The sequence below is a fragment of the Crinia signifera genome, chromosome 9 (genome assembly GCF_055691185.1).
Source record: "Crinia signifera chromosome 9, ASM5569118v1, whole genome shotgun sequence".
Classification (NCBI taxonomy): Eukaryota; Metazoa; Chordata; class Amphibia; order Anura; family Myobatrachidae; genus Crinia; species Crinia signifera.
The window spans coordinates 39,656,746-39,670,632 of record NC_139225.1 but is presented as its reverse complement, the minus strand read 5'-3'; the positions used below and the strand labels follow the sequence as shown (position 1 = coordinate 39,670,632).

At 44.9% G+C, this 13,887-nt stretch overlaps 1 protein-coding gene across 1 annotated transcript in view; it reads right to left on the bottom strand.

The window, feature by feature from the left end:
- LOC146035458 (protein Niban 2-like) overlaps positions 1-13,887 on the bottom strand; it is a 60,916-nt gene that overhangs the window by 8,077 nt on the left and 38,952 nt on the right. The window contains exons 3-8 of the mRNA XM_083158906.1: positions 4,063-4,193; positions 3,681-3,809; positions 3,495-3,600; positions 2,666-2,830; positions 1,489-1,604; positions 1,283-1,387 (exon numbers count right to left, since the gene is read on the bottom strand). Of these exons, the coding sequence (XP_083015032.1) occupies positions 1,283-1,387; positions 1,489-1,604; positions 2,666-2,830; positions 3,495-3,600; positions 3,681-3,809; positions 4,063-4,193 (752 nt within the window). The remainder of the gene's footprint in view (positions 1-1,282; positions 1,388-1,488; positions 1,605-2,665; positions 2,831-3,494; positions 3,601-3,680; positions 3,810-4,062; positions 4,194-13,887) is intronic.

Genomic DNA, 13,887 nt, shown 5'->3' with positions numbered 1-13,887 from the left:
TACGCGTGCAGGCAGAGGCGCAAGCCACGGGTGTACGCGTGCAGGCAGAGGCGCAAGCCACGGGTGTACGCGTGCAGGAAGAGGCAAGCCACGGGTGTACGCGTGCAGGCAGAGACGCAAGCCACGGGTGTACGCGTGCAGGCAGAGGCGCAAGCCACGGGTGTACGCGTGCAGGCAGAGGCGCAAGTCACGGGTGTACGCGTGCAGGCAGAGGCGCAAGCCACGGGTGTACGCGTGCAGGCAGAGGCGCAAGCCACGGGTGTACGCGTGCAGGCAGAGGCGCAAGCCACGGGTGTACGCGTGCAGGAAGAGGCAAGCCACGGGTGTACGCGTGCAGGCAGAGGCGCAAGTCACGGGTGTAGGCGTGCAGGCAGAGGCGCCACCAGCCTTGTATGTGTGTGTGACCACTACAGTATATACTGTACAATTCCCATAATAAACAGCCAACCACTGAATACGGTGACAACAACTACAGCATGTAAGATGCTTGTATGCGCTGATCACACATTTCTCTGGCCTGGCCTCAGGTTTCCTTGTGCACCACACCTATTAGGTGTCTCATTTGAAGAAATGTATTGAAAAATAATAAGTCCATAGTGCATTACCACAATGGAATATAAATAGATCATACTTTAATAAAGAATCCGAGCTCTTTCCTATCAGCTGAGCTGGTGTCTGCCCGACATCTGACACTTTTCTTTAGCAAGAGAAATGAATTGAGATCTTAAAATAAAGACTGCTGGTGTGAGTTGTGTTCCCTGTGGGACGGTCTCACGCTGCTCATCAGCGACAGATACAGCGCGGGAAGCAGTCTCCAGAAGCGCAGTGGCCAGTGGTTGAAAGGCAGAAGGTTGACGCATGAAAAAAGGTAGACATTGATTAAGGCAATATGGTCAAAAGTTTGACATGATAAGTGTCGACATGACCGTTGCTGTAACTGAAGCCTGGTGGGATTATTGGACTTGCATGTCATCCTGATCATCGCAATCTATTCTCTTATATCAGCCTCAAGAGACCCCCAGCGTTTCCCTGCTGCTTCCTTCTCCTGACTTCCAGGCAGGAAATGTTCCGCACACATAGAACAAAGGGTATAGGACATTTCTGCATCTCTAACCTCTTCCTGAAAGGTTTCAATACACATTTGTGAATATCACTAAATAACCCTTTCCTAAAGGTTGCGGGCCACTGCTATATATGTCCAGTGACTCAGCTGCCTCCTGCGGTGCACCAACAGGTCTGCGGCATTTATATATACACACACCAGGATTCCTCATGTACTCACCAGCAGCCAGGTCCTCTGTCTGTCCTGAGGTTTACCCCGTAGTTTGGGACTGATGATGTTTTTCAGATCAGGAACAATATCATCCATCACCAGGTTGGCAAGGACCTGTCCAGAGAGAAGTGATACATTAGTACATGGCACTGTAGTGCTGTAGGCACAGTGTAACTGCCTGGGAGACATATCATCTCCTATGAGTGGATGCTTACCTGGACTTGGTTACCGCACAACATGTCCCAGGTGCCATACTGATCCCGCGCCTGTCTATAAAGCCGCACAGAGTCTGTAAATGCTGCAGACTCCACACGAGAATCCTCTGGGATACCTGACATACAGAGAGAACTGTTAACACTCCATTCCCCAAACGTCAATGTACAGTGTTCAGCATAGGAGTGACTACACTAAGGGGGTGATTCAGGTTGGTTTTTAAAAGCAAACTCCTTCTTTAATGGACAAAACCAGGCTGCACTGCAGGTGGGGCTAATTTAACAGGTGCAGAGAGAGTTACATTTGGGTGAGTTATTTTGTTTCTGTGCAGGGTAAATACTGGCTGCTTTATTTTTACACTGCAATTTAGATTTCAGTTGGAACCCAAATTGCAGTGCAGCATGGATTTATCCATTAAAGGAGTTTTCTTTTGCAGACCAACCTGAATCACCCCTTAAGCACCCTGCCACACATGTCCTGCGCAATTTAGCGATTTGATATATGTTTCCCCAGCCAATAAGATCCCAACTGTTATTTTTTTTAACACATGACAGGAACTGATTGAAAAATGGGCCCCTTAAACAGCTAAATGGAAATAAACGATTCACAAAACAGGTACGCCAGATTTGGCTGGGTGCAAAATTCCTTGTTGTACTCTTTCCTACCACCAACATTGATATGACTGCACTCTACTCCCCACCTTCCAGGCAGATAGCCTTGTCATAAAAGCTGATGCAGGTGTGCTCTATACAGGTGTGATTGTCTGCATCTGAGTGTATGATCTCAAAGGACAAGACAGCGCAAGTGGGAGACAGGAGACAATGGAAGGAGGAAGTGCGTGGATGGGTGGGAGGAGAAGAGAGGGACCTTTATGAATTCTAAGTGTTAACAAGACCATCCCAAATTATCCTTCAGATACCATCTCCAAGTAGAACGCTTAATCCGATAGGTACTGTAGGATGTCCCCTATGTGATGTGTCACTTTTCTATGGTCATAGTGCAAGATTTGCTCCTAGTCAGCAAACCTTGAAAGTGCCCTTCTTTAGGCAAGCTTAGCACGATATCCCGCCTAGACCGGTGCCATCGTAACGCGGCTTTCTATTACATAGGTTTGCTAATAAATTCAATGCCCCCTCCCCCTTGAACTTCTCTGGGTAGTACTCATAGTTCCACGCATACCATCATTGCAGTGACGCACGCAGTCCTGGAACACCGCACTCCACCGCTGCTGCTCTCTCTCGCTCATGACACAGAAGTGGTAATGCCGACAGTACGGGTGCCAGAGGATCACTGGGAACTCTGTGGCACATTTCATTTGTGCGCTGCCTGCCTTCACTTTCCCACCTTGGGAATAAAAGAGAGAAGCGGGTGTCACCTTAAAGGGTTTTCCCTGTGCATGTTATAGGCAGAACTTCTGGTGGCAAAACAAAGATTTTTTAGAATGCAGCCCATCCATTAAGTAGTGTTCCATGCCTGGGGTTACGCTCTCTGCTTGTGGTGATTCTACCACAGTATGGTCTGTATTTCAGCACTGGTATGCAGACCAGACCTTTGCTATGGTCACCGCAACAGACAGCGGCACAACAGGCAAGGAAGAGGAACTGCATGGGTTTAGAAAGATACAAGGTGCTAGAATGAACTTTGCATTGTGGATCTGATGCATAAAAAGCTTCAAAAAGTGATTAAGTGGAGAGTGATAAACAACCAGCCAATCCGCTCCTACCTGTAATTTTTCAAACCCAGTCTGTAACATGGCAGGTAGGAGCTGATTGGCTGGCCGTTTATCACTCTTCATTTGATCACTTTTTGAAGTTTGATACATCTGGCCTTAATCTGGTTACTTTTGCATAGCGGTATAGACCTATGCACAGTAATACTGCCTCTGCTGTAGGAAGAAATTAGAACTTTAACTGAATAAAACCAACAGACGGAATCCCGTCCTCCTCCTCGTGGGTCCCTGTGCAGTGTGTACATAAGACAATTCCTGATCCCGACACTCAGTACGTACCTGGAACAGTGTTGTTAAGCAAGTCGGTGTATTGTTCCAGGGAGGTGAAGACTCTGTAGCCTGCGCAGTTGATGCCGGCTCGGGGTTGCAGACCGCGCTCATATGCCTTCAAAGAAAAATTAAGGACTGAAACAGTTGCTGGGGGGGGGGGGACCAGAACCAGAGAAAGATTTATAGGGCACTCACGATTTTGTTATCATAAAGCACTGGTCCATAGTGGTGAGGAACCAGGCAGAAACGGTTCCTCCATTTCTTCGTATCATCCAGATACTGGAACAGGTTCCCGGAAAAGATCACCCGGTCTTTCAGAGGTGTCTGAAGCGAAAAGAAAACAATTATAAGAAAAATGAACTATTACACACACACACACACACACACACACACACACACACACACACACACACACTTTATTTTGGTCTGATCTGTTCTCATCTGAGGAACATTCCTAAATTGGCCAATATATATCCAAATCAACCAATTCCCCCTTATCCAAACCAAGAACTCGGACAAGTCCGGCTCATTTTGCCGTTACACAATATGGTAGTTGGCAATGTTGCTCCGCCCATACCTTCCGATGTAGCAGTTGCGTTTGCGGGCCTCCGTTCCCTTCAATCTCATAGCGGACACTGTTAAACAGCGCGACTCCATATTGCTCCTCATACAGCTTCCCAAACTCCGCCAGCAGTTTCCCCGTCCTCTCTGGAAAAGAGAACAGAAGCAATAAGTATCTTCACCATCACGCGGGAAGTAGACCATTTCATTGTAGACCTTTCATTATACGTTACTTAGTACAGAACAGAACAATCCTACCCACTAGGCTATGTCGACAGTCAAAATGTTGACTTACATTTTTCAGGGGTTTTTTTTTAGCCAACAGGCGGTATTTCCTGCCCTACCCGCCACTAGGGTGTGGAGGTAGACTAGAATAGTGTGCCAAGTGTAGTGAGGTCGACCTTAGCCATGCCAACCAATCAATGTGTCTACCTAAGCCATGTCAACCAAATATGGGGCGATCCATTAACCCATACCCGCCTGCAGCCATTAATCCTCACACTGGGTTAAAACAACGGTCAGTAACATACGTAGTTCTCCAGTGAATCATACACTTTGGGCCGATTCCAGAGCTGTACGCAACAGTGACTATGTGTGTACTGTATGACGCAGCAACATTGGATGGACACCATGTAGTATCTGGGGTGCACGTGGCCAGATGTATTCCCAGCTCTAGGGTGATTCATCCGCAGTAGGAAGAATGCATGAAATCCGGGAGACAGAGAAGATGCTGGAGAAACAGCTCAGCAGAGATTATGGGTTTGTCTACTGTAAGCAAAGCGAGAATAATCCTTCCAGCAGCTGACAGACAGGAGCTGTGTATAGGACAGGCCATCTCTGGGTCACATCAATGCAGGTGTTTGGTGGTGGGGGGGGGGGGGGGGGGGGCAAAGTGGTTTTTCACAATTTTTTGTGTGTCAATGGACCCTCAAATAGTGTACCGGATACCCTTGGATGGTGAAGGCGGGCCAAATCGGAGTCCATCTGAATGGTACATCCAAGCAGATGCAAAAAATTTAAAAAAACACTTCAATATTTTACTTGTGTTAACCTTTTGTCAATGTCGACACCATATGCAGGTTGACTATGTGCATGTTGATCTAGGCAAGGCCGTCAGCCATCCGAATACTGTTTCTACTTTCTACTACAGGATTGTATGGTTATGGTTTTATAAAGTATGCTTTCGCAGGAGTTCATACCGTACACAAACTGGAAATCTGACGTGAATGGGGGTATTAGTGGTCCCCCAAATACTATGGTACTATGATCAGCCTTAGTCAGCCACCCAGCTGTTCACGCTCTGTAGTCGGTGTCCTATTACTAGTGTTGCAGAGTCACAGAACCCTCCGCTTCTTGGCCTTATCCAACAATGTAAAGTTCTACCCGTTCGCTTCTTTGGGCATCTGGGCTGGTGCACTTTATATGTTGAGGCGGTTTATGATCTCCATCGTCATTAGAAAATCTGATGGGGCAAGCAACGGTCATCGGTCATTTCTAGCTTTGTCTATCTGTGCAAATCAGTAGTAGGTGTAGGCAATATGCAGACAAGATTGAGACAATGGGCCCAATTCAGACCTGCTTGCTAGGTTGTGAGTAGGTAAACGCCACCCAAATATGTATGCTTACAATCCACTCACCTGCACAGCGGAAAAACCATTTGTTGGTTACTGACCATCGAATGATTTCTTCCTCTGCTCGTTATAGAAAGTAAGCCAGGACTTACTTTTCCTATAGACGGTTTCTGACGAACTGGAGGCAGGCGCTGAGGTCATGTGACGTCATCTGCCCACCCTGAGCAGGCAGGGGCACGAGTGCGTTTGCTGGGGTCAGCCCAGTATTACCATGGCGCGCCTACCGTTTTTGCCCATGAAACACTGGGTGCACCCCAGTGAACGCTCTCTGCCTGACAGCGAGCGTGACGGCGAGTGAAAAATCCGCTGAAGGCGCTCACTGCGGGGGTTTGTACATTATAGCGCATGCCCATACCCCCACCATCAGGAACAGGCCTCAGTCTCCTATCGTTACATATCAGATGTAGTTTGTACATGAATAATGATGTGTTCTATGTTCCAGTATCCAGTAGGTATATAAGTAGGCAATGTATCCGACACCAGAGTGTTGGCTAGCAATACAGAATACATTTATATGAATGAATTGCTGCACTCTCAGGAAAAGTCTAAAACATGCTGTTATGTAGAGTAAATAGTCCTGAGCCCGAGCGCATGGTTACAGGTGAATGAGCCCTTTCATATAGCACCGCTGTATGTACACACTCCTCTGAGACGCCGCCAGTTCCCTGGTGCAGTTGGAATGTCTCATACAACCTATAAACAAGAACCTGTTAATATAATATGAGCCTATAAAGGCGGAGCCTTCGGAAGCAACGTGAATAATAAAGTACTGTAGTATTCCTCGGGAACACGGATCACACATTTGTGAATAGTGGGTCCATCTAATTAATAAACCGAGAGCCAGCGAGTGCCGTTCATCCAATGATAGTAATTCCAGCATTTTGGGCTACAGAAAAATGTCTGTATAATCATTTTTATATGATTTTGTACACAGTTGGAGTAAAGACTTTTATCTGTAAGTTTAAAAACCCCTCTCCCACCATAACAAAACCTCTATGCACCTGTCCTATTTAACTCAACAAATAGCTTTATAGAGACATTCACCTAAAATTGGAGAGTATTTGGACTTTGGGTAGACAGTCCTCCTTAGGTTTACCACTTTTGGTTGGCATGGTTTAGAGATACTAATTGGTGCCATCCAATTTTGCCCGGTCGTACAGTATACATATAAAGGCACTGATGCGTACAGCTCTCGAAAAAGGCCCAAAGTGGAGCATTCACTCAAGAACTATGGGGTAGATTAGGTTGAGAAGCGAGCCAGAGGAGAAGTGTGGCCCTTGGCAACCAATGAGCACTGAAGTAACATCTACAATTCGCATAATATAATAGTATACAGAGCAGCTGATTGGTTGCCATGGTCCACTTCTCACTGCTATACATCTATTTGTATGTTTGTTACTGGATTGAAAATGAAAATTTACCAACTTATGATCGATCATCAACCCAAATCCATCAGAGGGGGGCGATCCATCTAAAATATTGATGCAGTGTCTACCACAGTGTTTTTCAACCACTGTGCCGTGGCACACTACCGCATTCTTCCTTTAGAGAATTTCCCCCTTAATACTTATACATCTGGCCCACTGATTCAAATTATGTAGTCCTTTTATTTAAGCTGAAGATACAGCCTACTTCTTATGGGGCCTACACATGGGTAGATTTTGCTGAACAATCTGAGCAGTGCTAGATCGCTCAGCAAGATCACTCAGCACACACGCTGCACAGCAATGTACCAGCGATGTGTGCTGAGTGCTCTGTCATGACCAGTGTTCTCCAGTGAGAACAATAGCCCTGACCGCCGATCTAACTACATTTATCCAGCATGCTGACAGAGACTGAAAGAAAACGTTTATGCAATACACCACTTGGAGCAAGTCACCAGCACTGAGGCCAGAGACCACATCTGTAACTGGAACTTTTACCTGAAGATTTTCCCAATTACAGGTCCGCCCCATCTTTCCCCATATTGCCACTCGATGCATTAAATTATACACAGAACTCTGCCCTATTACTGCGTTCATCACATATTAGTGCCCAGCACTGTGGTTCTAGCTGTAGGTGTACCGTTAATGTCTGCGCCTCTGGTATTATACCCCTATCATTTTTTCTTTCATAACATTGTTCATGGTACGTCAAAGGTCAACAATAACAAGGTAGACAATGCTGAGTTATGATGTTTACTTTCTAAATAGCTGGTTCCCAGTATTTATTCTGGAGTCTCCATTGTCTGCATACTGTGCAAATTGTACACGTGAAGATCTGGTCCAATGTACAATTGTGCACAGATGTTACTTGTGTGTTTAAACATAACATTTGGCAGCATGTAGTCAATTTGTGTGTGAGGAAACATTACATCCCCAAAATTTTTTTTATATAATATATAACATTTTTATACTACAGGTGCTTGAAACAGCAATTAACAGATAGGGCAGTATTCAATGAGATTGATCGCTATGTGCAGCGAATCCTGTTTAGGATCCGCTGCACATTCGCCACGTTCCGGAGGGCTGGAGCATTCACTGCCAGCCCTCCCTCTCTCCCTATTCAACGCCGCAGGGGCTCGCTACCCCCCCCCCCCCCCGGCGAATGCTGCAGGGAGCCGGGGGGACGGCGCAAGGCAAGCAGACGGAAGGCTCCCTGCCTGCGCCGGACACTGTAGGGGAGAAGGAGGGCTCCCGGGGAAACAGGCAGCACAAGCTGCCCCCTGGGAGAGCTGGCAGGGGGACGCGGTGGAGGGAGCAGCTGGTCCCGGTCGTACATATGTAATGAGCGGGACTAGTGTGCAGTGAATATGTAATGAGCGGCTCCCCCTGCTGACGTCATGTGTAAAAAAAAAAACATTTTTAATTAAATATATATTCATGTGCTGCAAGCACATGAATCCAAAAAAACTTTATTTTAAAAGAACACATTCCAGTTCACCTTAAAAAGATTGTCGAATGCAAAATGGTGAATCATGGCGAAAATCATGCTGAAAGCAGTTCTCCATCCTAGCATTGAATACACTCTCAGCAAATTGCAGCGAGCATGAAACGGAGAACTGGCCAGCATTCACTGTTCCCTTTCGGTGAACAGTGAATAGGGTGAATCAGATTTTCAGTGAAAAAGATTCACCGCAGGGAGTGAAAACAGCCTGATTGGTGAAAAAAATGGTGAATCGGGGAGCATTGAATACTGGTAATCCTAGCCCAGCCTAGCAGGAGGTAGCCATAGGTAACCTAATTCTAAGGTAGGTATTCAATGGGGATTCTCGCGGGCGGCAGCGAATCCTGTGTAGGATTCGCTGCACTTTCGCCACAATTCTCCCTGCAGGGCGATTCGCTGTCTCGGCGAATCACAGTGAAAACCCCATTGAAATACACCAGCAAATTGCAGCGAGCATGAAACGGCGAACTGCCCAGCATTCACTGTTCGCTTTCGGTGAACAGTGAACATTGAATAGGGTGAATCATATTCAGTGAAAAAAAAAAATAATTCACTGCAAGGAGTGAAAACAGCCCGATTCGCCGAAAAAATGGTGAATCGGGAGCATTGAATACTGGCCTAAATCTACAAAGCGAACACCATTAACCTGACATATTGATAACAGCGGTTACCCATCTATACTACAGCACAAATACATATGTTCAATGACTTTCTATATTACCAGTACTGTATTGGATAGAAATAGCTTCAGGATTCTAAATTGGTCAAAATACTTTCTGACTGATCCTCGCGATTGTCTATATTTTGCATATTGCCATGCTCATCCTCTTGTCCCATGTCAGCCATTCATACCTGTTTTATATCTGTAATAGTTAAAAGCTTGTCAGAATGACGGCTTAGTCCTTATCTGCTCCTTCCTCCAATCTCTGTTTTCACAGCTCCCTCTCTCCATATCCAACAAGATTCAAACCCATAATTTTAATTTCACTTTCTGTCAAGTAATTTGGTCCGTTGAGTGGCCTCTAGTGGTCAGTGGCGGTACTACACCTCAAAAAGGTGAGGGATTTAACCTTTTACATATATTGATGATGTTTTGTGCGGGTTGGGGTCGTTTGGTCTACAGCAACTAGGTCGACAAGCATTTGGTGGACACCACTAGGTCGACAGGAAGCAAGGTCGACATGGATTTAGGTTGACATGGGTGTAGGTCGACACAAGCATTAGGTTGACATGGGCAAGGTCGACATGCGGTTTTTCACCGTTTTTTGACCCCATGTCGACATTTTTCTGTTGACATTGCCCATGTCGACCTAATGCTTGTGTCGACCTAATGACCAACGACCTACACCCATGTCAACCTTTATCCATTTTGACCTAGTGGTGTCGACCCAATGACCGTATCCCGTTTTGTGCTTGTTCTAATGAGGACTGATATACTGCATTTTCTTCAGCTGGGTTGCACCATTTATATAACTTTGAATAAATCCAACCAATTACAGTACTAACTTCTAATTGTCATCTCAATTACTTCCTAATTAGTTAATTATCCGGTTCTAATACTAATATTATATCACTACTCAATTATTCACATTGATATTCACCTACAGTATGTCCTCACCCTAATCAGTTTCTGAATTTATTTATAGGTATGTACCATCGTCAGTTTCAGTATACCATGACTCACATCACCAACATGCAAATCATCCCAGTTATGGCTCATTAATGATGGGAATTACAGGTGAAAGAAATAATGATCAAATAATAACATTTGTGATTTATATTGAATAGGCAACAAAACAGATTCCCAGACACAGCAACAAATCAGGTTCCCAGACACAGAAATCAGGATAAAAAAAGCATGGAGTCACAACATACATACAAGTCAGAACACATGCACAGAGTAAGGAACAATCCCAACCAAACAGTGTTCATTCTAGCACCTTGCATCTGCCAAAACCCATTTAGCTCCTCTACCCTGCCTGTGGTGTTGCTCTCTGCTGTGGTGCTTGTAGCACAGGTCTGGTCTGCATATCAGTGCTGAAATACAGACCACACTGTTCTAGAAGCACCACAGCAGAGATAAAGTATCAGCCAACCAGCTGGTCACTTTTCAAACACAGCCTGTAACATGGCAGTGGAGATTGGAATGTCTGATGTAATACCATGTACAGAAGGCCCTGAATGGATCTCCATGCCACCAATCACCACAACCTACCCCACAGAGGAGTATAGCCAACGTCCAGGAAAACAGTAAGCACCAGTAATGATAGGCCAGACCTGGCCAGAACGTAAATGTAAAGAGACTCCCCTTCCACCGCATACAAGAATGTTGCATCATTCGGTGTGGCAGAATGTGAATTTTTTTAACCATTGATGTTAGTTTGTCTGTGTGTCATCTTTTATATGTATGTATGTATGTATGTCTTATTTTGACTTATATTATTAAAAGCTAAGTATTAGTATTTTCAATAACTAAATGGGATTTATCCCCTTTACGCCATATATTTAAGAGATTCTACCACGTTTCTTGTTGTCTGACCTTATTGTACCATAATTTCTGCTCTCCATTGTGAATACAGCAAAAAAAATAAAAAAAATAATTTATACAAGAGTGCCACAAAAAAACAACAACAATTCCATGTGGCAGAAGGTGAATTTTGGCTCATTCTGTGTGGCATAATGTGTAAGGGGTATATTGCACTGGGAGGGGAATATTTTGCACAGAGGGACCCCTGGGATAGGCAAACAGAATAGTATAACTGGGAGCTCACACAGCCGCGTGCTGCTTCTTGCTCCTTTCATAGACCCTGCCCAACAGGAATCCATTTTTGATGTGAACCAGAAGCTCATTCACAGCAGAGGAAGCCATCTGTGGGCTTAACCAACAATCATAAAAATGCTGCCAAACAATTGAGGCCCAATGCGCCAATCGGTCACTCATTCCCAGGGAACAGATGGGTTCAGCTTCGAAATTGTCTGGCTTCATTTTGTGGGGGCATTAACTGGTGCGGGCTCACCATGGTGGCCATCGAGAGCCGCCACACCAGTGGTGCCCATCTTCCACACCACACATTTTTGCCGTGTCTGTGACAGACCAAAGTAACAATTTTACAGTAAACAAAATATGAATGAAGAATTAGATTCTTTGAAAACACATCAATGAACGACTGCAAGGCTTCGCGTACTCCCTGATATGTAGCTAAGGAGACATCCTCTCTGAGCCTAGTAGTAGTAGTACGTTTATTTATAAGGTGCCACAAAGTGTCTGCAGCGCCGTACATAGCAAACAAAAAACTAATTACAAGGTAACATACAGGGTGTGTGGATAAAATACAGCATAAATAGGGGTATAGCTGGTAGAACTAAAATCAGCATCAGTTCTGAAGTAGGTGTCGAAATTGTCGAGGAGACTGAGGATGAAGTAGAGGAAGGGAAGAACCGGGCAGGAGCGCTGGTAAGGTAAAGAGGTAGGGTGAGTACGTGAGGAAGGAGGGCCCTACTCATAACAGTTAACATACTAAAAGGAGGTGGGTGGACGAATAAAAAACAATAGGAAAAGTAGTAACAGATGGAGGGGTAGGGTAGGCAGGATAGGAGGAGCAAAATAGTTTAGGAGGAGGAGGGATAGGCTAGTCGGAAGAAGTGGGTTTTGAGACAGCTTCTCCACAGGAAAACACATCAATGAACGACTGCAAGGCTTGGCGTATAAGGAGACATCCTCTCTGAGCCTACAGCTTCTCCTCAGGAAAACAAACTTACATAATCTCATTACAATTAGCTACACCCCAAATGCAACAATTGCAAGAATGCTAAACAAAATGATGGGCGCGTATTTGTGGATAAGCTGTAATGCTTAGCCAATAACACACAATACTATTTTATCAACATTCTTTACGTTAAAATCTCCATACTTCAAATAAAAGTTAAAAATGATACTACAGCATATACTTAGCACCTGCAGTGAGTAATGCATCTAAATTAGAGTGGTGTTCACCACATCCTTACCCAACTCAGAAGATATTGCATAAATACAGACCTATCCTCATACATCGTGGCTTCAGTCACAACAAGCAGCCCCGCCCCTCATCGCAACAAGCCCCCGCTGAGCAACTTTTTCGTACACAATATGGAACTTATTTGTACAGATAAATCTGAAAGATGCTAAACTACTTAGCTAGATGTGGACCAGGGCTGGGCAACACCGGCCCTCCAGATGTTAATGAACTACACATCCCAGGATGCTTTGCATTAGTTTTGCTATGTGGCCATGCTGAAACTGATGCAAGGCATGCTGGAATGTGTAGTTCATCAACATCTGGAGGGCCGGTGTTGCCCAGCCCTGATGTAGACCGTCAGTACATCTGTGTGCGAATTACTTTGCATCTGTATACGAAGTGGTACGGCGCAACTATTTCTCTCGCCATGTTCCATTTTGCTTCATTTGTGTACAATGAACCTTGGCATGAAGCTGACTGCTGTGTTTGCCCGCACAGTCACTGTTCCAGACCATAGTCATATGGGACTTACAAGAACTAAATATTCCTAGGCCTCCATGAACCCCCACACTAGGAATTCATCCCAAGGTTCAGGGGGCACTCAGGACTAATAGGTTGTGGTGAATCTGACCTCATAGTACTGTAGCGTGGAATTCTTTTTCCTTACAATATTCTTGAATGCGCCTAGTACACACCCAATCCCTTCATTATATCTGATCGTCTCTTTAGATTCTCAAACTAGGCCTTACTCACATGTGGGCTTACTCTCTACTAATTACCGGAGAACACAACGAGTCGAGTCAAGTGAAGCACATGAATGTGCGCTAATAATTGCCACGACCACTGATCCAGTTTCACGCACACCCAGGAAAACGATTCCTCATGCCAAAAAATAATCCTTGTTTATTTGTTCTTGACATTTTCATTTAGATTGCTGAACACAGAGAGTAACTTATTGTCACTTGGCATAACACAAATTCCCCTAATACTTATTTTATCCCACTTTTAAGACCCTTACTAGTGTTTTGTTTTCTTTAGTTGCATTTAACCTCATCTTTCTTTACATTCCATCAGAGCAGAGCTGAATCTAGGTAATTGAATGCCCTAGGCAAGATTTTGATTGGTGCCCGTTGCACCAATGCTAGTTCTGCCCCTGATCCCATTGCTACCTATTCACATGACACCTCTATATATTGCTCCTTATTCACACTGCACCACAAAGTAGTGCACCTTATACACATAATGCCACACAATAATAGTGACCCCTATACACATAATGATATATGTCAC